The sequence below is a fragment of the Mus caroli genome, chromosome 11 (assembly GCF_900094665.2).
Source record: "Mus caroli chromosome 11, CAROLI_EIJ_v1.1, whole genome shotgun sequence".
Lineage (NCBI taxonomy): Eukaryota > Metazoa > Chordata > Mammalia > Rodentia > Muridae > Mus > Mus caroli.
In genome coordinates this window covers 17,176,653-17,202,413 of record NC_034580.1, presented here as the reverse complement: position 1 = coordinate 17,202,413, position 25,761 = coordinate 17,176,653, and the positions used below count along the sequence as shown (strand labels likewise).

The 25,761-nt window shown below is 39.7% G+C and overlaps 2 protein-coding genes across 5 annotated transcripts in view; one reads left to right on the top strand and one right to left on the bottom strand.

The window, feature by feature from the left end:
• Ugp2 (UDP-glucose pyrophosphorylase 2) overlaps positions 1–2,171 on the top strand; it is a 53,306-nt gene extending 51,135 nt beyond the window's left edge. For both annotated transcript variants that reach the window (XM_021176333.2, XM_021176332.2), the window contains exons 9-10: positions 538–642; positions 1,550–2,171. In XM_021176333.2, coding sequence (XP_021031992.1) covers positions 538–642; positions 1,550–1,657 — 213 coding nt within the window. In that variant the 3' untranslated portion in view covers positions 1,658–2,171. The remainder of the gene's footprint in view (positions 1–537; positions 643–1,549) is intronic.
• Positions 2,172–2,549: 378 nt separating this feature from the next.
• Vps54 (VPS54 subunit of GARP complex) overlaps positions 2,550–25,761 on the bottom strand; it is an 80,643-nt gene continuing 57,431 nt past the window's right edge. For all 3 annotated transcript variants that reach the window (XM_021176328.2, XM_021176330.2, XM_029483382.1), the window contains 13 exons: positions 24,945–25,041; positions 23,499–23,839; positions 17,827–17,956; positions 17,052–17,233; positions 16,579–16,691; positions 14,712–14,775; positions 12,561–12,666; positions 11,406–11,493; positions 10,773–10,894; positions 10,581–10,661; positions 8,772–8,879; positions 6,917–7,011; positions 2,550–3,914 (listed from right to left, as the gene is read on the bottom strand). In XM_021176328.2, the coding sequence (XP_021031987.1) occupies positions 3,809–3,914; positions 6,917–7,011; positions 8,772–8,879; positions 10,581–10,661; positions 10,773–10,894; positions 11,406–11,493; positions 12,561–12,666; positions 14,712–14,775; positions 16,579–16,691; positions 17,052–17,233; positions 17,827–17,956; positions 23,499–23,839; positions 24,945–25,041 (1,633 nt within the window). In that variant the 3' untranslated portion in view covers positions 2,550–3,808. The remainder of the gene's footprint in view (positions 3,915–6,916; positions 7,012–8,771; positions 8,880–10,580; positions 10,662–10,772; positions 10,895–11,405; positions 11,494–12,560; positions 12,667–14,711; positions 14,776–16,578; positions 16,692–17,051; positions 17,234–17,826; positions 17,957–23,498; positions 23,840–24,944; positions 25,042–25,761) is intronic.

Sequence of the window (25,761 nt, the reverse complement as noted above, 5' to 3'; positions counted from 1 at the left end):
CTAAACCTCCCCAAACCGTGACTCCAGCCCAGGGAATATTCAACGAGCATAGAGGGGACATTTCTCACTCAAATCACCACAGAAAAGGAGGAGGGTAACATAGCTAGGAAAGAAAAGTTGAGCTGTTAGGGTGCACAGATTTTAGAGATTCTTAAAGCTATGGAAGGCTAGAATTACAAGAGGTGGTCAGCAAGGATGAAAGGAGAAAGACAGGACAGACTAGGGGAAGTGTATGAGATGTGGCTGAAGAGTACAGAAAATAAAGACTGCCTTGTGGTAATCTCAATGGAGAAATGGAAAACAGTAATTCTGAAATGTCACTAATTCTGAAATGTAACTGACTAATGTATGATCAGAAGCAAAGCAGCCATGAGGTAGGTATGCAAGAGTGGAGCTTAAAACTGGAGATGTGTGAGACTCGTATGTATCGTTGGTGTGGTTGTACTTATTTGAAAGGGGGAGTCCTCGGATCTGGATCCCTCAGGCTCTAGTGGTTTTGTGTGCCACCGTCTAAAATACTTATGCTTCTACTTGAAGGTTCAAGATTATCTAAGAAGGTTTGAAAGTATACCCGATATGCTGGAACTGGACCACCTCACTGTTTCAGGAGATGTGACATTTGGAAAAAATGTTTCATTAAAGGTATTATGAAAGTCCTGTTTATTATGGCTTTATAAAATAGGCTTCACTTTCTAGTCCTAAATTTACCTTCATTAAGGAGTAATTCTTTGTGTGAACAGGTCATCTGTACTTAGTACATTAGTACCTCTGTATCTAGGCACATAACCTAGTTAAAATACAACCATAACCAATACAGGGACTTTGTGGAATATATCCCTCCAGTGAGGAAGAAGGCCCAAGGTAGTAGTAAAATGGGGCAATTTTCAGAATGGAACCCTACTAGCGTTGTGATCATTAGCTCACGAAGTAGAGAAAACAACTTCATTTATACTGGTCTGTTCCTGTTAAGAAATATGGAGGGTAGATAATGGATACACTTGCCTCACTAAGACAGAATTGTTGTCAGTTAACTGTTCTTTAAACAGGGAAGGGATAGGGGCCAAAGAGATAGAAACTTGTAGAGCCAACGGAAGACAACATGGTGATAACGTGGTATCTATTGGTCATACCTATACTGAAGCAGCAGATGGAGCATGCTAGCCAGCCCAACCTGCTGCCCCACCGTTTTGCTCAGGGCCTAGTGAGCTCCAGCAAAGTGGGAGAGAGATCCCCTCTCAAGAAAAGAAGTACGTGGCACATGGACAGAGGTTGCCCTCTGGTCCCCCCACACGCATGTGCAGATGTACTGACACACAACAAAACCAACCCTGTGTGTAATGTAACCCAGCAAGCAGCCTTGGCCATTTGTGATGCAGCCTGCATCTGCCTCCTACTTCCACAGCTACCTCTTAGGAGACAGCAGGACACATCATGTCCCATTATAGGCCTTTCATGTTTATTTACTTATGAGCTTGATTTTAAGGTAACTAGTTGTATGTTTCAGCTGTGATTTTTAAATACAATCTTGCTTTTTTTCTTCTTCACTTAGGGAACAGTTATTATTATTGCAAATCATGGTGACAGAATTGACATCCCCCCAGGAGCCGTGTTAGAGAACAAGATTGTATCTGGAAACCTTCGGATCCTGGATCACTGAAATAAGCACTTTCAGATACACTTTCTACTAATTATGGGCTAACGAGTTTCTTATAATAAAATATCCTCTAAGATTATAAAATAAGCAGGTACTTTATTTACTGTGTTGTACTCTGCAGTGTTGATTTTTTAAAGTAGTTTTCTGCAATGAGCTTTTAGTCTAAGGAAAGCATAGATGAAGCAATACTTTCCTTCTTTGATGAAAAGCCTAGAAATTAGTTCCTCTTAAAGTGCAGTGTTACTTAACCTCAGAATCGGGCCAGCTCTGTAGATCCTCCAGAGAAGGAAGCGTCAGTGACTGACTGTCCCTCTGAACTGCCTCCGATTTCACAAATAAATAAATAAATAAATCTACACGTTTACTTTTGCTGTCTAATGCTCACTCAAGTACTCTTGCTCCAACATAAACAGGAAGGTTTGTTCTTGCAGTTTTATCACTAGCCAGTCCAGGGTTTTTTTGTCTGATTTTCATTTCTAAGACTATTAAACATAGTTGACACTGGAACTAAACTTGACAGTATTTAGTGTTCATCTGGTTCTAAACCTGGGATACCTGCCGTGCTGTACGAATTTCATCAAACTGTTTGCCCAGAGGAAGGGAGGGGTGAGCAGGTCAAAGTAGAGCATGTCTTCTACATCCTTGTTCCTGCAGCTCTCTGTTGGGGGAGGGGATATCATGTCATTAGAAGTTCCCTCTCATTACAGCTTCAGTTCTTAACATTCTGTTGCCACTCAGAAATACTGATAACCTTTGCAATCAGGTCCGCTGGCGGTTAGATGTGTGCCTTTCTAGCCAAGAAATATTTCCAGTTCTTCCATATTTGTTTTGAAAAGGCTGTGTGTTTAAAATATACTGTACCATTGAAAAAAGTTGCCTTTTAAGTCTGATTTTTTACATCTTTATTTTTGACAGTTTAAGAACCAATGACATACCTCTGCAATGATTAAAAAAAAAAATCCTCTTGAGAAAACAAAAAATCCCCACAAGATTATTTCATTGTACATTATCACCACAAGATTAGGCACTCTGACAGGTTAGGCAAGGTTCTCGGTGTGAGACACAGGCACTTTCATTTGTAGAGTGCTGCCGATTCTGGTTTTGAAGGTAGGCATTATAAAAGTCTTCAGATAGCTTACTCATCAACCTTGTGTTTCTGGCCCCAACACAGCAGCCTGTATTCTAAAAATTCCGTTTATCCCTGGTCTTTGCTTATATACATATCAAAAGTAACTTAAAAGCAGGAATTCAAGAGGGCCATATTTCATGTTATCTAAATGTTAAAATAATAATTCATAAATAAGCATATTATATGAGTATGTATTCTTGCCTCTGCTAGAAATGAAAAAGCAAAGAAAAAACAGAATGCTACCCCAAACCCTTCATAGGTACTTTAATAAATACAGCTATTAAACCATAGCTTTATGTATCCCACTTCTGGAAAGTATTTAAATTAGTAGTTGCATAAGTAAATGCAAATATTCTTTATTCTTTATAATCAGTCTTCCATATATTTAACAGTTTGAGGCTTTACCCAGTGACATAACAGTGGTAGTGAAAAAGTTAAATATGCAGCACACAAAACCTGAAACTTGACATTGGTCATTAAAACAAAAACTGAATTCCTAAATCCAAGCAATCAAAAGATGTTTATTTTTTATAAAGATCTGTAAAAAAATAATTTTTCAAACAGCTTTACTTTCATAGAGAAAACTTTCTACAGAGGTTGACTAAGATTTTAATATTTTCAATTGTACCATCATTAAATAAGGTGGGACACCATATGAATTTCATTGCACTGGAAGAAATGCAGAGCATTTTTAATATAAAGTATACAGAGCATTCTAGGCAGCTACAGCTGTGTTACAGCTATGTGTTCTTTTGGATTTGGTCCAAAGAAACCTGAGTCTGTTTCCAGAGAGAATGAAAAATGTTATAGACACCTGATCACTTACTCCTTACTCAGGGATGCACAGAAATGGCATTCTCTGTAGATCCCACTGAATCCAGTTCCCAACACTGATCCTTCTTTTTCCCTTCCCCCACCTCAGTCACTTTGGGTCCCAGGTTCAGTTCCTAACACACCAGGCATCCAGATTTTCTTCAGAAACACATCCCATGGTCAGACGAACGACCCGGGTCTCCAGTCTGTCATCACCTCTTCTGTTCCCAGATCTCGGCCATATTTAGATCCAGATCTTTAAGGCCTTTTAAGGCTTGAAGATTTCCAGTGTAAAAAGCTACATCTGCTGTGACCAACCTGAACAGTAGGGAGAAAGGCATTTTAAATACAATACTTTCTCTTCTGATAGTAAAGAAACAACGTTCACTTTAGCCTAGCTGCTAGAATATTTTTTAGGTTCAGAATTGCTAGGGATGAAAATGTTGACACTTGTCTTAGCAAATTTCCAGTATCAAAGGTCCACTTAATACTGATGTGAAAAGGAACCAATGCTGTTTATAGTCAGTTTCATGGTAGATTCTACCTGATAAAATCAGATTTATTTCTACAAAGCATGAACTAAAAAAAATCAACAAGTTAAACTGAAATGACGTCAACTGGTTGTCACTAAAAATGTACATGTGGCTTCAACAGAGAAACTCAAAGAAAGCTCAGGTTTCCTGGCAGTGCTTAGAGCGTAAATGAAAACTGGGGCTTTAGGAAAGTACTACTGAGTATCCAACTCGACACTAAGGGCTGGGGTTGGGAGCGTGGCTTAATGGTGGAGTACTTGCTTAGCATAAATAAGGCTGTGGATTACATCTTCAGCCAACACACATGCACAATGATCCATTTAGTAAAGACTTTTCACTTCTGTGTACAAGCTTGTCAGATTGATCCCTACATCTGAAAGGACACTTGCTTTAGCCCCTGACCTGACTAAGCAGGAGCTGCTGAGCCTATCTCTGCCTGGCGGAAGCTGGAGTGTCCTTCACTCTGCTTTGTTTAAACTGGGATTTGCTGATACTAATTTATTCACATCCCTCCCACACCCAATCCCCTATGTTTTAGTGCTCAGAAAAACCGGGAAAAGAAATTGTTAGAACATTAAACACAGGGCAAGAGTGTATAATACACCAGGGGACGTGGGTGACAGCAAACAAACTCTTGGCCTTAGAAGACTAGAAAATTTTTTCTATTACTGAGGTATTTCCTCAACCTACATGGAAGAGATGAGATTGTAAAAAACAAACAACAACAACAAAACTGAAATTAATGCCAGCAGGACAATGATTTTTCTTCATCCGAGGAACACCAAACAATCTTTATACAAAATTTTTTATAGTATTGAGTGATGTGGATAATGTAATTTAATCCATTTGGAGGAAAAATCCTGTACTTCATAAACAGGCAAGTAAAATATAATTTTGTTTGGCTTTCAAGGTTTTAGTAGCTTACCAATGTAGAATGGGACTCTTGTTAGTAAACTAGTATGTATGAAATACTCAGCTTTCAGCACAGGGACTTATTAACAGCCACAGGCTCACTCACAGCACCATGCCTGCTGGAACATAGCAGATGCTGGTGGAATATGTAAAACTCGTACCCTATCAGCGAAAAACAGCTTCTCCCCCCTAACAGTGGCTAACACGGAAAGTAACACTTTACAGACCACTAAGTGTCTTATCCATTACAGCCTTTAATTTTAATCAGTGATTTAAATGAACTACTAAGTAAACAATGTCTCTAATCTACTCACAATCTAAATTTGAATGAAAATGACCTGGCCTAAAGGTCATAATTTCTTGATCTATGTAATACCTGACCAGCCAATTTCACAACAAGAGAATGGATAATTAACAATATTTAGCTAGCAACATGATTTCATTTAGAATATCCAGTTTTCTAGTCACTCTTGGAAATAAATACATTAACTTTAAATAAGGTAAATCAAGACCCAATGTGACTAAGCAAATGTCTTAAGCTTTCAACTGTTCTATTTGGTTGGATGGATGAGTTTAATTACAAGGATCAGTGGGAAGCCAAACTATTTTCTTCCTACAGAATACCAAAGTGGACCTTATTCTGATCCTTTCATTACTGCTTCGAAATTGCCTCTGAATCAAGACATTAGGCACCTCTGGTTTCTAAAAGAGAAGTGATATACTTCTCTTGCTTTGAGTTTAGCTTTGACAACAGAATACCTATAATCAATATTTTATGTTGCTCATAGGTGGTTTTCAGGCATTAGAGAGATGGCTCAGCAGTTTTGAGCACTTGTTCTTGTAGAGGACCCGGGTTAGTTCCTAACACCCACCTAGCAGCTCACAACTAGGGGCTCCAACTCTTCTTCCCCCTTCTCTCTGACGTCCAAGGACACTAGGCATATGCATGGTGCATGAGCAGATATTCAGGCAAAACAGCCAGACCCATGTTTGTTTGTTTGTTTGTTTGTTTGTTTGTTTGTTTGTTTAAATGAGTATGTGCCACACCAAGGAAATCATACTGAAGTTTAGCAAGTGATTGGTACTTTTTACTTTCTGTGAAACACACACTTCAACAATACTAGAGACTGAAGCCTGGGCCCCACAGATGCAAGGCAAGTGCTCTACCACTCAACCACAGCCAGCCTTGGCATCCTGTCTTCAATTTTCTATGAAGAATGGTTTTGTTGGGGTTTCTTTTTGTTTTGAAAACATCTTTATCACACACCTTTAGTCCTAGCACTTGGAAGCAGAGGTAGGAGGATCTCTTGGGGGGTGGGGGGAAGAAAGAATGAATGAGTGTGTGTGTGTGTGTGTGTGTGTGTGTGTGTGTGTGTGTGTGTGTGTGTGACAAGAGCCAGTCCCTGTATAAAACTCAAACAGTCCCCCAACCACACACACACACACACACAAACTATCTTAAGAAAATTCTGGCACACATAAAAAAAGTGGATTGTTTAAGATTAGATAAAAGCTAGTACTTAACCAAGCTAGAACTTAACCAAACTTTATGAAACAGGATTCCTACGGTTTTTAAATAACAATACTATTTCAACAGTAGATTATTTTTCAGAATCAATTTTATAAATGAGGCCATTTCTTCAGTCCAGGGACCCCAGAGTGGAGCTTTGAGTTCTGTCATGACACAGCAGCTAAGCACTGACAAACCTTACTAGCACACAGAAATAGTAGGAAGGTACTATGTATGATAACAGCAGAAAAAAAAAAAAAAAAAACAACATGAAGAGTAACAAGAAATCAAGCAACTGAGTTATGGAGCATATGGTGAGAACATTAGGAATCACCCATTTTGAAAACATCAGGAATCATTCATACCCATTTTGAGGTCCTCCGTCATTTATTACATTTAAGTGTGATAACTGTTTTTTCAAGTGGAGTTTGTAACTTGCATTAATTCTTAAAAATAACATCTGAAAAAGAAGAGTAAGTTACTTAAAAGTTTTCCTGAAATAGAAGCTGTAAGTATCCGTTACCAATATACAGAGAAACATTCTTTCAAATCTTTGTTTTGCCATCTACTTTTATGATGGTTCCTCTCAAGTACTGAGCTGTCTTTAATAGCTCTATGGTTTTTCTCTACAGTTGGACAAAAGCTCTTTTCCCTGGTCAGCAGTATTTCTTTCAGCCATAAAATCCCCTTTGTATATCTTGGGAGAATTTCTAGAGGGATACGTAGAGTCAGAACGAGGTTAAAATAAGACACAGTAGTGGAAAGAAGGGGTAGGGAAACAAGATATGACAGAGGCAAAGTTACTTTTACACTTTTAATAGACAACCTAAAATTCTATGATTAAAAAACCATGGAAATAATTTCACATATCTATTTTCCAAGGGAGCATGTATGCACCTGTGGGAAGTCTCGGCAGTTACTGGTGTTCAAATGGCAATAAGAGCATGCAAGCCTGTATGTAACTCCGGGCCAATCTCAACAGATGAGAGCTTCCTGATGTGGATCTTGGGCAAATCCAGGTCAAAAAGTCAGAGATGAGGGAATCTTACTTGTTGGCTGAGAAGGCATGTAGCCATCTCCTCAGAACTCAAACAACCCTCCTAAAGGGAGGAGAAATGCTTGGCACCCAAGGCCAGGAGGCTCAGAGTTACGTCTCACAAGACCCCTCTCTACAGGTACAGAGACATAACAACTGCTCACAGATTTCTGGAACTCCTTGCAGGCTTCAAAGCTCCAGGAATACAAGTGCTTTTGAGTCACCTATGCCCCTGTAAGTAACTCTAATAAACTCACTGGACTATCAGGGAGACCTGGATGGAACTGTTCCAATGGCCTGCTCCTGGTATCCTCCCAGGGGAATTAGATGATGCTTAATAGCAAGGTTACTGTGATTACAGAAAACCTAGAAGTACATGAAGAATGGACGTTCAAAGAGCACAACAGGAAATGCAAGAACGTGGTCACTAAGGATGCCACCTCCTCCAATACCACCTCCATGCATACACAAACCATAGAAACAGTTCTGGATAGCAAAAATCCCCATGGAAGTTAAGCCCACTGTTATACGCTAGCTTTATATTCTAACACTGTATCTTCTACAACTGGGCTTTAATGAGAGCACCTAGTTTAAGGGAATTATTTAGAGGTTTCACGGCAGAGAAGCAAGGGCACAGTGGCACAGAGGTCCCGGGAAGAAGCGGATACACCTCTAATTCCTGCCCTATCCCTTATCAGAGGTGAGAGGTGTCCCCGGCCTTTTTACCACAGATCACTCATATTCATCTAGTAAGTGTTAGTGATTTCCTTATGTAAGTGCTAATTTTATTCACTCCATCACTAATTCCTTCCACATCTAATCTGTACTACAACATTATGCAATTCATTGATAAATGCCTACTCCGACTTTCACATGAACGATGGAAAGAGTGATGTAAGTAGCAGTAGGGACCTCCAGCAATCAATAGGATACTAGATCTATGTCTTAGGATGTGGTGGTGGTGGTGGTGTTATTTAAAGTTCTCATCTGACAGAACAAGAGATTTTTTTGAAATGAAAACATGTTATCCATGCCTCACTGATAAAGTATCAACCTAAAAAAATTATAGCCATCATTTTAGAACATGCGCTAACCTTAACTCGATCAAGCAGGCACAGACTCCCGCACTGGAGTGGGTACAAAATGTTAAAATCAGAAAGGTGTCTTCCAGAGTCACCACTCACCTGTGTTTGTTCTTCGGGAAGAAGATCAAATATAGCTTCATGCATTTTTGTCATTTGCTTACAGATATTCCTGAAACACGGGGACGGAACAGGCGCTTTCACCTCATACTGGCAGGGATAGAGAGAGAGGGCTGTGCTTAGTCTTCTGTGCCTCAGTCCACCCATTGGTGCAGTCTTCAGCTAAGGCTTGGACTGCTCAGACAAATCTCGAGAAACTCTTGTTCAGTGTCTTCATCTACTTTATGGGAACTAAAACAGCTCAGTAGCTAAGATCACAGACTGCTTGCAACCTCAAACTGTTTGGGTTTAAACTGAAGCTCCTTACTTCCTACTTCATATCAACAGCATCATAAATCTGTGACTTCTGTGGGTGGCTTCTACCAGGTGATGCTTTCCTGACTCCTCCTTGCTATGACATCCAGCTGTACTTCCTCCTTTTAGGGCTGACACAGTGCGTTACGCTATGTTTCCTTCACCACTGTCAGCTGATCTGTGCTAGGAACTGTGCTCTTCTGAGCGTCTGGGTAAGGGTTTTGGTGTGGACATGACTTTTGCTCTCGTGGGCATGTGTCTGGAAGAAGTCAGTGGGTCATGTGGACTCTACGTGATCTGAGCAGGAGTAGCTGCACCATTTCATAACACTGGCAAGAACACGAAGCTCCCTGCCTCATCACAGAAAACTATTAGTGTGTCTGGAGTTCTGATGTTGTTTTAAACCAGCCTAATTGTAGAAGTTGATACACAGAAGCAGAGGGACGACAGGAGACCCTGGCCTCACTGCTGCCGGCACAGAGGAGGATTCTTTTAAGTCAGCCCATTTATAGTCATTGGTTTTGGCAGCCCTAAAATGGGTAATCCATCTCCTGTATCATTATCTCTGCATCCCCTGATGGTAACATTCTGCTCTGCTGCACCTTCACTATCACATCCTTCAGTTAGCTCAATTGTATACAGCATTAATTCACAACTCGGAAAACTGGCTACCACCCCAGAGATCTTCTCTTACTCTTAACATTCTTCTTAAATTTCTTTGGAGGAAAAAGAATCACTAAAACATACTACCATGCAAACAGTACCACCCCTGGCTCCCTTTGTGGCCTCTGACATCACTGCACACCCTCTACAGCACTGTGCCTTCCTAGGTTCTCCCCTCTTGACCAAAATCCTCTTCTCCAGTTGTCAACAAGCAAGGGTTCAGCACAAAGCCCACAACTGCCCCTTTTCTGAAACTTGTTTTTATTAGCAAACTAAGAATTAGGTTGCATCCATCAATTCCAAAAGCATTATGTTGAACAAAAGGAGCCTGGTATACAGGCTGTGACTCCATATGCAGGACCTTCTGGGGAAAGCAAAACTAAACTAAAAGTTCCCAAAGAAAAGAATTATCAGTATTTATTTTTTATATTTTGAGTATAGACATTTCATTTTACTTTTTTTTACCAAATTATACATTGTAAAAGGGTGAATTTTAGTGAATATAAATTATATGTGAATAAGCCTAATTTAAACCAATTTCTAGCAATAGAGAACATTCCAGTATGTCACCCATTCTTGTGTGTGTAGCCTGGTGCATTAGTAAACTGTAGCTGTCACCTTTGTTACTATTAACAACAGCAGAATATTGGCAGCCAGTATTTATTAATAAAGTCAAATACATGGCAAAAAAACCAAAGGCACACCAAATGCACACACGCATGAGTGTGTCATATACACACCTACATATGTCCTATGTATCCAGAGTTACCTATAGAGTGAAAGCCACAATGCCTTAAACTTATGCAAAGCTTTAGCATTTATAAATATCATTACCTTTGATAACAGCTTATCAAATAGGCTATCCATTATCGCTACAAGCTTAGCTGAAATTTCAGCTATATGATCATGGTAATCCTGTAATTAGAAATAATACTGCATTTTAAAGTTCTGTAAGTCTTATTTCCAAAAAACTTAACAATTACAGAATGCATCTGTGAAATTCCAGGAGAGAATGGGTGGAGGTACCTTTGTGATGTGATCAAAATGCCTAAGCATGCTCCATTGCTTGGGGGGCAGTCGGGCTTCAAAGTGAGCCCGGATCACGGGAATGTAGTGCACAATCAACTGCAGACACCGCGAAGAGAGGGCTGACGTTGAGTAGATATAAACGCAGAAACAAAGATATCAGTGGATTTAATATCATCAAATTAAGTAAGTACATTTGTACTAATTATATACAAAACCAGTTTATTTCACAAATGAAAAGTACCATGGCAGAAAATATATTTCATTTTGCGTAAGAAAATAATTAGGTAACGAGCACACTGCTTTCTCACTGGACCTGTTAGCAGCCAGAGGCCACTGACACAGCTGTCTCGCCTACTTTTTAATGTGTATTTCCCCATAATACCTCACAAATTATATTTTAGAAAGTGACACATCTTCCATACAACTTGGAACATGGGTAACTCTCTAGAACACACATGTGCATGCACACGCACCCACACACCCACACACACTGCATCCCATAAACATTCACTACAGCACCTGCCACTTTACAGGCTCTTCTCTGAGCCAACAAACATCAGCCATAAGAACAATACAAAAATGGCATCATTCTAGTACCTCAGTATGGGGAGTAAGTGGAAAAATTCATACCCAAGTTTTTTGTAGTAATTGTTTTTAGTCCAACAACTTGCAAAGCACCAGCTCCAAGAACTAACTGGCAACTTCTTGAATTGAAGTACTAACAAAAAAATAAAATAAGGAAAATAATCACGTTGGACAGTTCATTGAAGTGTTAACTGCTCACAGTCACAAAGACACCCGTCCTCTTCTCGCCTTCTCATTACAAAACTTGAATTTATGTTTTAGCTGGATTGTTTTTTCTTTGAAACAGGTATCACTTCATGGTGCATGCTGGCCTAAGCTTACTATATAATACAGGCTGGTAATTCTCCTGTCTCAGCCTCCAAAGTGCTGAGATTAGAGGACTGACTCACTATAATGGCTTGGTATTATGAATTTTCTGGTAAAAAAAAAAAAAACAATTAGAACCTACTTATGCATCAATTAAAAGGGAGACAGCAGGTATGCTCCATACTGACTTCTGGTGGGAGAGTGTGAATGAGCGGGCGCTGATTCTGTGACCTCTTGAGGTCCTTTCCCTCTGTTGGTTTGCTTTGTCCAACTTCAATGTGGTGATTTCTGTTCTATCTTATTACATTTAATTTGTATATTTTTGCTGTTATCTCTCAGAAGCCTATTCTTTTCTAAGGAGAGACAGAAAGGGAATGGATAGGATGGGAAGAGAGGTGGGAAAGAACTGGGAAGAGGAGAGGGAGGGGAACTCTAATCATCATAACATGTGAGAAAAATACATTTTAATTTACAAGGGGTAGGTAAAAAGCCTTTACTATCATAGCACATAAAGACATTATTACAAAATAGCTGAAATTATCACCATTTCACTTCCCATTAGTGGTTCTGGAAAAGTGGCATCATAGCAGATAAAGTCTCGGGACATCCCGAGCAAGCATGTGAAAGCAGCATCCCTGCTTCTGACCTGAGTCAGCTCAGCACCTGTCTCCAGGGCTATTCCAAGCTCTAAGGATGTTAGGCCGTGTGAGTACACATGGGTCCAAACGAGCATGTGTACACCTCACACCTATGCACACACTGAATGTGGAGTGGACAGCGCATGATCAGTATCATAAAACCCCTACCCTAGAAATATCGTGGTAAGTGTCTCCCAAGTTAAGAATTAGTTATACTCCAGCTGTTTTTCAGAAAAACAGGTAAAGCTGTCCTCACCTTCAGCAGATCTGTCAGGCGAGTGAGCATGTCAGTAGTGACGGAGGGGATGTTATCCACACACTGGCAATATTCAAGAATGATTCTTATTAACAGCAAGACGGTTCTAGAAGAAAAGGATAACCCTCAGACACTCATCAAGAGTCAAACAACCAGTTGAAAACATCTATGGAAACACACCAATCTTGGTAGTTGCATAATTTCAGAGTCATCTAAGAGACTGATAATGAATTTGTTCTCAAACTCTGTGCTGTAGAAACACCATTCTCTGTATGGCATTCTGTTGTTGTTTTTTAAGATTTATTTATTTTTATTATATATGTACAGGTGTTTTTAGTGTGTGTGTATATGTCTGTGCACCATATGTGTGCAGTGCCCAGGGAAGCCAGAAGACAGTTTTGGATCCCCTGGAGTTTAACTGGAGTTAAAAATAGTTGCTGGCCACCAGGGGTGGCTGGGAACCAAACTTGGGTTCTCTGCAAGAAAAAAAAGGGTTTTTTTACTGATGAGAAATCTTGTCATTCCCTCAGCATGGCAATTTTAAGCAAGTCTCTACTATACAGCAAGTACTCCAATTTGGGGACAAATCAGAAACAATGAGAAAAAGACTAGCCAGAGGGTTTGGTTGCTCACGTAAACTTTAGTCTTTAGACTCTTAAATTAATGAAAGGAGCTTAGCCTAGATTTTCTTAATAAGATGAAAAAGAATCTATAATGTTTTAAGGAGACCATAACATCCTAGGAATTTACAGAGTGGTCACAAAAGGTTCTCCAAGAATGATCAATTATGAGTTTAATAGCAGGACATGTCACAAATAGAGAAGACACATTACTGCAGGTTATGTACAACTGCAGTTAAGGGGAGGAAAGAATGAATTAATATAAAATACTTAAATTAACTCAGCTGTTCAGAAATGAGAAAACCATGTTAAATGTTTTCTAAAAATCAGTAGAATATTAAAAACTAAAATTCAAGAGAAGCATTGGGCCTTTTAAACTCATCTTGGAGGTCAACATAGGTGCCATGCCTAGTTCAGAGTCTACTCTGAATGACAGGCCTCTCCTTTAATGAGTCCACTGCATAGCATTTAAACTCTTCCCTCAGAAGAAGCACTAATTCCCCTTTAGCCAGGAAGTTTAGTCTTTTTTTGGCGACAGTCTCTTTTCTTAAAGAACCAGGAAAGCTAGTTTCCAAGGGGGATCATTTTTATCAAGTGCACAAAATGTAGCTGAATAACAAATCAATAAAGACAGAAACTGCACTTCAATTAGAGGGGTGAGATTACAGGGGGTTCAACAGCTTTGTCCTCCAGAGAGAAGCAAAGGTTCCGGAGAATGAAAAGGAGTGTTGCTGTTAAATATATACGCTCTAGTAACTTCAAAGTGACTAGGCAGAAGCTTCAAGCTTCTGAAAACTGAAGACAGGAAGTCAGTAACCCCCTCACCTCTGCAGAACTCAAGAGTTCTACCAGGAAAACATATACAGAAAGAGGCACTTGTACCATACTACACTATCATGGCAAGGTACTTCCTTTGGTGGGGGGGCAGCTATTTCAGAAACAGTGAAAAGAAGCAAAAGCAATATTTAAGCTATTCAATGCTTTAAAGAGAATGGAGTACTTAAAATGTCATAAAAGGTATGCAGTACAGATGATGGTATGTTTCCAGGTAACTTGAATTAGAGATGTATTTATTCAAAAAAGAGAAAAAGATCTATTGGGTCCAATGATAATGGTGAACTATGCTAAATGATACACAGAACAGCAATAATTTTATAAATATAACTGATTGCCACATTTTGAGTTCTACTGTCCACAAGTAAAACTACTGTGCTATCCTATACACTGAGAAAGTTGTAGAGAAAAAAAGCAGCAAGAGACTGGGGTGGTAATAATGGTACCAAGCAGTTACTACATGGGCCTTGGGCTGCTTCACATATTTCCTATTACAGGGGAAAACTGGGGCCTTCCTTTCTGTGAAGCTAGTGGAGTCTCTGATGAATAAACCATATTACAAAATAATATAAACTAAAAGAAAAACTGTAACATTTCCCTAAATACTTTACAGCTTTTAACATTGTTATTCCAAGATTAGCAATTCACTCCAAGGGAGAACTAGAAGATGAGCTTCAAAGAGAAATGTGTTACTCACCCAACAACTGCATACTGGTGTCCCTCAACAATAAGAACGTCAGCTGGCTTCCTTTCTTCTGTAACTAGCAAACAAAGCAAACAAGAAAAATAGGGAACAAGATGAAAAAAAATCACTAGAGAAAAAAATTAAAAGGGTAGTTCCTGTTAGGCCCCAGAACTAGCTCATTTCTGAAACAAGTATCTACTGTGCCTTGGAAAGTTGTATGGCACTGTGAAAGAAGTCCACTGGGCTTGGTTAGATGTAGATCTGAGTCCCACTACTGCAAGTACGGGCTGAATGAATGTAAGTTATTCACAATTAAAATTATCGGTCTCTCAGTAGTTGAATGATAGGAATAATGATTATAAACTGCCTGTCTACTGGGCCTGGTACACAGTAAATTAGTAAATAATGTTTTTTAAGTTAGAATTAATTTAGATGGGCTAGAGAGATGGCTCAGCAGTTAACACTGGTTACTTTTCCAGAGGTCCTGAGTTCAATTCTCAGTGACCACATGGTGGCTCAAAACCATCTGGAAAGGGATCTGATGCCCTCTTCTGGCAAGCATGTGTACATAGAGGCAGAACACTCATAAAATTAAACAAAATACATTTAAAAAATAAATTTTAAAAACGAAAAAAGAATTAACAAAGAACTAGCATTGTACCTGGCTACTTCATTATAACATTATCCCTTAAAGATTTCAATACAGTAATTAATTTTCAGCATGAGATATCTCTTATTACTAGGAAACAAAATTCAGCATATTGAGGTAAAAAGAATAATAAATTAGATCACAGTCCTGGAGCAGCCACATTAATTAGCTTACCAAAGGCGTGTCAGTTTCTGATCACTCAAAGTATGTGCTCCCTCTTTTCTTTCATGCAAAGAAAGTTAAATTCTAATCATAATTCAAATTGGATATCTATTTGTTTTGTGACAGGAAGCATTCTTTTTACTTTCGTTTTTTTTTTTCTTAGATATTTTCTTTATTTACATTTCAAATGCTATCCCGCAAGTTCCCTGTACCCTCCCACAGCCCTGCTCCCGTACCCACCCACTCCGACTTCTTGGCCCTGCCATTCCCCTGTACTGGGGCATATAAAGTTTGCAAGACCAAGGGGCCTCTCTTCCCAATGATGGCCGACTAGGCCATTTTCTGCTACATATGCAGCTAGAGACATGAGCTCTGGGGGATACTGGTTAGTTCATATTGTTGTTCCACCTATAGGGTTGCAGACCCCTTCAGCTCCTTGGGTACTTTCTCTAGCTCCTCCATTGGGGGCCCTGTGTTCCATCCAATAGATGACTGTGAACATCCACTTCTGTGTTTGCCAGGCACTGGCATAGCCTCACATGAGTCAGCTATATCAGAGTGACAGGAAGCACTCTTAATTAACTCTCTATTGTGCACAGATGGGGTGAGGCAGAGCAGATAAGAAAAAGATCCTGCTGTCAGTCTGCCTGCATCTGCAGTCCTTGTTCTGCAACTCAACTACTTACATAACTGTTTAGGGCTCAAGCGTCTGTGTTTGTTAAAAGCTTAGTGTGAGGACCATCAATGACATAACATCTGTAAATGGCTTAGAATACCAATGCCTGCTGGCAAGCAATCACTCATTATTACATGTCAAGTAGCCTTCACTTCCTGGTGCCCACATCAGTCTCTAGTGAGTCAGTGAGACGTGGATGGGGCATGGCACCCTTACGGGGTTCTGACAGCATACAGCAAGGCAGGAAAAAGCACAAGGTTAAAGCAATCACTCTATAACTTTAATCGAAAACCTATTTTGTATGTAGAATGTAGAATGTAGGCTTTGCAGGGACAGAGGGATGCCCTCGTCGTCATCAGTGGGAGGAACCATGTGTGACAAACTACACATACCCACTGGCTTTTTTTCAGGTAAAGCAATCTTTCCATCCGCTATAGAATCAACAAGATCCTGAAATTCTGCAGGAACATCAGCCTGCTTCCAACGCTCATTGTCTAAGAGGAGGCTGTTCAAAAGGAAAGGAAAGAATGGTGAACTTTAACAGGCACATTTCAGGATCAATCGTTAGCTAGAAGGAACAGAATAAACTGGACCCACCCACTAACAGAACAAACAGGTGTTTGTCTCTTAGCCTAGCCAAAATCAGCTAAGAAAACCAATTTAGTCAACCCTGAGAAAGAGACATTCAGTGAGGATCAACTGATAAAGACTTCAACAAAGATAAACAGTCTAATTCCATCGGAAGCTAAGAAATTTGATCTCACTTCTCCATTCGGAGGAATTTTGCCTGTGATCAACTACATTTACCCTTTAACCACAGCTGTTCTGTAAAGAAAAGGAAAGCAGAGAAGGTACCCGGTGCTACCTGAGCTTGGTCCGCCTCTCTTCATGAAACCTGTTCACAAACTTATTTGCTTGGCTCTGAAGGGCCCCAAGCAGTGACGTGCTCTTCCTCCCACAGATCTGCTCAGTGTCCACTATGAATGTCTCCATTAACCTCGAGAGTGCTATGAATTCCATGGAATTCAATTTTTCAAGAAAACCGTCCTAAGTTTTAAAAACATCACATCATGACAAAAGTTAGTATTACACAAAAGATGTATGAGCTATAAAACTGACGGAGCTTAGTAACTGCTACTGTTATTTTTATTTTCCTAGTATGTTAGTTGTATCATATTAGTTATATTTATGATTTAAAACATTTATACTTTAGCTGAAATTTCCTAATACTTTAGAATACAAAACTTGGAACATACAGAGCTGAAGATGTCTAAAACTGGTTATCAGTTTATAACACAGTAACTCAAATATATTCAAGTTACACCTTTTTGTTTGTGTGTGTAGGTAAACCAGCATAATAGATTCAAATTAATTATTATGGTGTTATATTTTTAAGTAAGTCTTTTAAATAAACAAATAATTGGAAAAGGATGGTTTTATAATTTGCTATTTCTATTTTCTAATTATTTGACTTCTCAGTAGCTCTTTAGAAGACAACAGCAGTAATACCATCAATTTTCCAAGTGTTAAGATGGATAAGACTGTGACAGAACATAGGTACAGTTACATATAACTTAGATCTTTAAAGTAACACTTTGTATATACAGAAAAATCTCCAAGACTATATGAAAATAAAATACCTTTGCTCTTGACATGAGAAATTTGACAGCTCGATCGTGGCATACATCTGAAGCATTACACAGTAACTCCTGGATGTTACTTGCTAGTTTTCCTAGCTCCAAGTCAGTTAACCTCATGTCTTCACTGACTCTGAAGATGAGACAATGAGATTTAATCAGGAAACACAGTATTCTCCACATGTGATGTATCAAAGAGGAGGACAAAGATAGAGAATTCACATTTGTGGAAAAAATTCTGGGCTACCTATTGTCCATTTTTAATAAGTTTTAATGGTGCTCAAGGTTAACACTTCAGAGGCCTAACTTTCTTACTGTACTAGTCCTACCACTGAGCTCACCCTCCAGCCGCAGTCTGTTCTGGCTAAGGTGAGGTGGCAGCTGTGCAGGAGCAGCTCTGCGATGCCCTGAGAGGAACATGCTGGGATGACCAGTGAGGAGGGAGGGCATTCATAGCAAGTAGGTTCTTTCTTCCTGTGAGTGTAAGTTACTTAGTGGCAGAGGACTTACTGAACTTAGTGCTTAGCACTGGAAAGAGAGAGCCCTTAAGGAAGCTGTATTAAACAGTTGTGTTTATATTTTCAGGGGAAATGCAAGATTTTTCTATTTTTAAATATTTCCATTCAGGAAGCATATTATAAAGACCACAGAGCTTGGCAGTGGTGGCATGCGCCTATAATCCCAGCACTCGAGAGGCAGAGGTAGGCAGATCTCTGAGTTCAAAGACAGCCTAGCATACAAAGCGAGTTCCAGGACAGCCAGGGCTATACAGACAAACCCTGTCTAAATAAAATAAAATAAAATAAAATAAAATAAAATAAAATAAATGCCACTTATTCTATGCCAACAATTCTTTAGCATCATAATAAGTCAAGTTAAGTGCCTGTGTCATTTATAGCCCTTTCGATGGAATAAGACAATTTTCAAAGTTATTATTAGCAGGCTTTGATTTATATTACTGGGTTATGACATTGAAGAAAGTTTATTATCCCTCAAAATTATATCGCTAAACCTATTTACTAGTGTCTTAGAATAACAGCAGAGTTAATAGTCTTAAGGTATTCTCAAAACAGTCTTGTATAATTTTACTGAGTCAGGTAGACTGTGGCCCTCAGTAGTTTAAATGATCAACCCACAGCTGCAATAGTAAGAGAGAAAGACCAAAATCTAGAATTGGTCTCTAATTCATTAAATTTCCACTGTTCCATAATTTCAGGTGTTGGGGGGACGGGACAGATGTAGTGGGTACAAATGGAGCCAGAGCGCAACCTCTGGTTTCCTTCCTCAGGGAACATTTACCTTGTTTATGACACAGAGCCTCACACTAGCTCAGCAAGTAGGCTAGGCGAGCTGGCTAGTCATTTCCATGCCTCTGCCTGCTCAGCACTGGGATCTCAAGAGCACACCACCACAGCCAGCTTATGACCTGTGTTCAGGTGTAAAATTTAGGTCCTCTTTTTGCTGACTTGAGTTTCCTCTCCAATGCTCAAAACACTTATTTATATAAAACCAGTCTAAAACTAATGCCAATTCCAACAAAAAAAAAATGCTCATTTAGATGTTCAAATTTACTACTGAAATGAGGTCTTATTTTCTAAAGGATTACTAAAAATCTGCCATGTAACAGAATCACTAATGAATTTAGAACCCTTAGCCATATGCTACTAACTCACAAAGACATAAACAGAAAACAGTAAATAAAGCTGGGCGTGGTGGCGCACGCCTTTAATCCCAGCACTTGGGAGGCAGATGCAGGCGGATTTCTGAGTTCCAGGCCAGCCTGGTCTACAGAGTGAGCTCCAGGACAGCCAGGGCTACATAGAGAAACCCTGTCTTGAAAAACCAAAAAAAATAGTAAATAAAAAGTTTTTAAATACTGCAGTGGCCTAACCAAAAGTGTGAATGTTCTTAGATCTTGTTTAATTAGCTGTAATTTTTCCTTAGAAAAGATCTTTGAGTTTAATTGCTTTTAACTTCCCTGTCACCTCCGAGTTGAGCAGCAAGCCTTCAGGCACTGGTGTATAAGCTGAACATAAGCAGAACCATCGACAGTGCCTATGTTTCATCCTGTGGTAACTAACATGCAATGGAGGAACACCAGAGAAGATTCTAAAGTGACAGACAATGAGGACAGGAAATAAACCCACAAAAACAACTGTGATGCGGGCTTAAGACTGTCAAATGTCACAGCAAGCTGCTAGCTGCCTTTAATACTTCTTCTCTCCCCTGCCACAGTGACGGCTTTAGCTGCACAAGTATCTTTAACTGACAGACAGACAACTAACTAAAGACTCTAGTTCTCAAGCTCTTTTACAGAGCGAGTCATACGTCACATCCTAGCCTCTGCTGTGGAAGTGACAGTAAAAAGTACAAATTCTAGACCACGTTCCTAAGAAAACAAGAGCAAGATGGAGAGTGAAGCTAGGGCCTCCCTCATGCCAGATCAGCTCTCTCCTACTGCAGTGAACATGGTGCTTTATCAGAGAATAAGAAACGTAATGAGAGCCGGGTGTGGTGTCGCACGCCTTTAATCCCAGCACTCGGGAGGCAGAGGCAGGGGATTTTTGAGTTCGAGGCCAGCCTGGTCTACAGAGTGAGTTCCAGGACAGCCAGGGCTACAGAGAAACCCTGTCTCAAAAAATCAAACAAAAAAAAAAAGAACGAAATGTAATGACTACACACTTCTCTGAGTATCTGGTTTATAGCAACCGTGGTACTACATACAGAACAGTAAGGGAGATGACATTTTAGCTAAATGAGCTAAAGAATTATCTAGGTATAGGAGGAAAAAAAAGGAAGAAAATCTTGCATGATACAAAACAATTACAGAGAAACTGTCAATCTAATTGTCAAAGGGACATATTTAAAACTAATAGCCTTTTTTAACCAAAAAGACCTTGAGAGTGAAGTAGGAATTCACAAAGTGGTAGATGATTTTGCAATATGGTTGGAGAGCAGACATGTGCTTACACAAGCAACTCCAGCAAATCACTAAGAAAGGAAGAGGGAGGGAGGGAGGGAGGGGGGGGGGGGGGGGGGGGGGGGGGGGGGGGGGGGGGGGGGGGGGGGGGGGGGGGGGGGGGGGAGGGGGGGGGGGGGGGGGGGGGGGGGGGGGGGGGGGCAGGCAGGCAAAGACCTTCTTTATGCACTTGCCAGGAGAAGCTATCAAAAGGGACAGTAAGTATACGGAAAGGTGTTGTGCCAATCACCAGGACAAAACTAAAAGTCCTACACTTGCAACCTAGACTCCGAGCAGCCAACAGGTACAAGACTACCAAGTGGCGAGAGTGAGGAGAGTGAATGAAGATGTGAGGCAATAGAACTCTTCCTGACAGGACTCTAAGTAATAAGCAAATGCACATGAGGCTAAAAAACCCAGAGAACCTTCCCCCTTCTGCTTTTACAGGGCAGACTGGGTATGTCTGGGGCCTTCCATTCTGCAGTCTTTTCCTCTTGAATTATAACCTTAACTGAGAATGCCCAGTTGTATTTTAAAGTGAATATGCTCAGAAATGTGCCTGCCCCAAGGTTTATTCCCATATGAATACGTATAGACTTTCTATATAAATTCCTTACCTTTTTTTCCCCCCATTTAAGAGAATGCCATCTTTTAAAATTGATCTCTTGCCTACAGGCAACAAATTCTCCTGCATTCTCATGTGTTGGCTGTGCTTTTTGGCTGTGCACTCAACTAAAATGTAAGCCCATTATATTCAGTGATTGTGTCCGTCTCCATTCCTGGTGTCTATATGTGCATATATATTTTCCAACATTTGTTTGTAGCATGTACAACAAAAATGTTGACAAGCATTTAAAAGCTAAGGATTTAACAGTGCATAGTATGCATAAGAACCAGCAATTCATGAAACCACCAAAGGCAGGCGAATCCCTAAAAATAGAAATAACCCCAAATCTTATCAATAGCAGAATGACTTTTGTATTGTAATGTTGTCATAGGACATTATTTTTGTATACAAATAAAGTCCCACTACATGCACCTGTCACACACATAATATTGAAGGAAAGAAAGCAGATAAACACAAAAGTGTGGTTCTATGATATACAACTGAAAATGAAAGCAACAAAACACACACACACACAGACACACACTAACAGTTTTAATGACTTGATTCCAGATGAAATTGATTAGAGTGAGGGCAGGGGAGGGTAAGTTTTCTAGAGAGCTGATACTGTTCCATTTCTTGACAATATTTCTTGATGAAATATTTGCATTTTGGAATAATTATTTGAGCTGAACATTTAGAATTTAACTTTTGTTCCACAAGTGCATTGTATACCAAATTCAAAAGTTTGAACCAAAACAAAACAAGGAGAATCCCACTCCACTGCCCTCTCCTCCTCACTGCTAGACTACGTAGAGATGATAAATGCAGAAACAAAAAGCACCTCAGATGCAAACGGAAGCCACACTGTGAGGGTAGTCCACTCAAGTGAAGATCTCCTAACTCCAAAATAAATAAAATTATTTAAGATACAGAATTTGTTGTTGTTGTTGTTGTTACTGTTTTGAGGCAGGGTCTCGCTGCATCTCTGGCTCTCCTGGAACTTGCTGTTTAAACCAGGCTGACTTTGAACTCAAGAGATTCACCTGTCTCTGCCGCTGCCTCCCAAATGCTGGGGAAAAAGCTGTGCATCACCATGCCCAGTCAAAATACATAATGTTAATATAGATTTAATAGTATAATAATAACTGGTAAATATAAAGATATTAGCCTAAACACAGACAAAATATATACATTTGCTAGTGCAGTTCAGGTATTTCGGTAGGAAGGAAACACTGTAATAAACTGATGTCAAGTAAAATGTGAGTTCCATGAGCTCTGGACCACAGGTTGATTTACACATAAGCAACAGTACTAAGTCTTGTTATCCTTAACAACATAATACAAACTATGTTCTTGGAACAGAAAGCATTTACAGGTTTTGCTTTGTCTTTTTCGATAGCAGTTATTACAGTTATTACTGAATTATGTAAGACAATGTTCTGGGTTATCAAACGCATACTCTAGTATCTGGGATAAAGAGGTGTCATGTCTGATTGCAGATACAAAGAGAAAGGGGGAAGGGGTGGAAGGAAAAAAGAGAGTGAGACAGGGTCATGTGGTAGATTATTCAGAACTGAGGCCTTTGAGTGGAGGATTTTTGACAGTGTTCATACTATTATTGCAAATTTTCTGTAAATATGAAATACTTTCAAAACATATATTTTACAAGTGATGTTTGGAAAGGCAATGTAATCCACTAAGAAACTCACATCTCTGAGAAACCAATGCATAAGGCCAACACATCTTTACTAATATAAAATAAAGGAGCAGGACAGGAGAGAACAAAGAAAAATCACCAGAGCAGGAACCCATGTGGGGTCCTGGAAAAGTTCTGTTTGGTTTATATAAATTTCCTCTGAATCAGTTTCCATAGTGCTGAAGGGAGGATGTCTCGGGAAATAATTCAAGTTCCTCACCAGTCTAAGATCCTGCAATCTCTCCACTGTCTCCACGGCTCTCCTCCACACCTTCTACACATCTTCAAAATGAAGTGTATGTTTCATAAAAATGACTTTGTTAAATTTTCAAGGGTTACATTTTAAAAACTAAAGTTGAATCTCCAGTCCTACTGCAGCAGAGCTATCATTCTCAGAAAGCTGCTATACTCACATAATCTCTATACCTCCTGGAGGAGCACACGCTGATGTCTGCTCCTTGCTGGATGAAGAATCAGTAGTACATTCTGGTTCTGATACGGAATCACTGCTGCAGGGCTCGCTGTGTGGAGACATGTTTCTTTGAGAGGTAGTATCAACTGCCGCAGATGCTGGTTCACCCTCACTGAAAGCATCACTTATGAACAAGCCCTCGTGTGTCAGGTAAGCCACCTCTGTGTCCAAGGAGCTGTCCTTCCCAGCACTCCTCTGCTGTGAGATCTCTTCCAATTCTCTAGTCCTTTGGTTTTTGTCAAGAACTGAGAGAACAACACTGTGGATAATATTCAATGTTGCCTACAAAAAAGTAAAGATAGGACTTTTAGAAAGATGCATTTAAATATCACCAACCTAAAATTTATAAGAATTATGTGGACACATTTCTGAATATCTATGATCAAAATGATCAGTCTTATAAGAAATGTTACAATTTTTATCAAGTTCGTATTGATAAAATAACAGTGACTTGTGAAAATCAGTCACACAGGAGAGGGAAGCTCACTACAGCTTAGAACCCAGAGCACTTACATTCTAACGTATTTTTTAATGGACATTTCCCTAAAACACTGTATATTTCACTGACCTCAATCCTGCTGCACCAAATATCTCTCAGAGAGACTTATTAGTCCATTCTCCTGCTTCAAAGAGCAATCGCTTGTGTTCCTTAGCATTATCCTGTCACAGGGGGATGTCTCATTCTGTTGTCTGATCACTCAACACCTCTGCTGCCTCCTCTGAACAGACAGCTCTTCCCTGTGACCTTTGTACACTGTCCTTCTCATCACTTGGGTTCTAGCAAAACATGGCGGCTTCCTCAAAGAGACCTTCCTTCACTGACTCTCACAATAGCTTTCTCCCACAAATGCAGTTGTGGCTGCTCTGCTGTGGTTTTGCTTTGTTTGTTTAAGAACATTTATTTTCATCTAAAATTATCTCTCTATTCATCTAGGTCTCTTTCTACTACACTGTTAGCTCCACCTCAGTACTCTTATCTTAATAGTACTTGATACAGAGGAAACACTTAAACACTGAAAGCTAGGTAAACAAAAAATAGCTTACATAAACTACTATCTTTAAGAACTATTAAGAAATAAAGGATTTTGATAGTCATAGCTGCAAATCTCAAATGCATTGCTTCCTCTCTGAAACATTTGATTTCTTTTACGGATGGACATGATTCTAAGGAAGCAGATTTCCTGAGCCAGTGGAGGCTGAGTAAGTCCAATCAGCACAGACACACATCACAGACAGACTGGAGGGAACGAAAGCAACTACAACCGAGGCCCAAAGGTATCATTATGTACACAAAACTCACCCTCACCCAAATGTACTTCAGTTCTGAGTAGTGTCCAGAAAGCTGACTGGATTTCAGATATTCCAGGCAACTGATACGCAAGCTTACCTTGACTCTCTGCAAGAAAACTGTAAACTTAGAGAAAATATCCTTTAACAGGTCAATCCACTGGGGAAAATTCAACATTCTCATTTGATCTGCAAGCCTATAAGAAAATTTTAAACAAAAATAAGTGTCCCTGGACCAACATGGTAATAAGCTGGAGGAAAGGACATTAAATATATATTTTATAAGTATAAAGTATAAGTATATAAATATATATTTATAAAAATAAAGTGCCACTTACCTTGAACCCTAACTAGAATCATAGGTTCCTGAGCTAAAGAGGTCAGTTACCAAACTGTCCTATCTGTTTAAACACCGCCCTGTCCAATTAGTCCAATCACATACACTGACATGGTCCATATCATACTGTAATTCCATGGGAGAATTTTGTGACCACACACTTAAACCTGACATTAGCTAAAAGTAAGGATCTCTTGTGAAATAATAATAGAAGTATACCATTTCTCTCAAAAGTTGTAATAAACTACTTTCCACTGTGAGAAGTAGGACAATCCGCTGCCATGGACTCTGGGCAGCGCCAAATCAGCGCAAAACCCCAGCTGTTGAGTGCGGCTGCTGATGTAATTCTGTGAGTGACTGAGCTCTTCCTTGCCATGTTTGATGTTGCTTTTTATTTTTAACAAGGAGGAAAAGTATGTATCTTTTACAGTTTGATAAGAACTGTTATCGGGATCCGGCCGGATCAGCGCAGGGGTAGCAGGAGCGGAGGGTTGCCTGACACCCGCCAGCTACCCACGACCCCCACCTCAGGATTTTGGGACTGCTGGTGAGTGGAACACAGCTTCTGCTCCAATCCAAT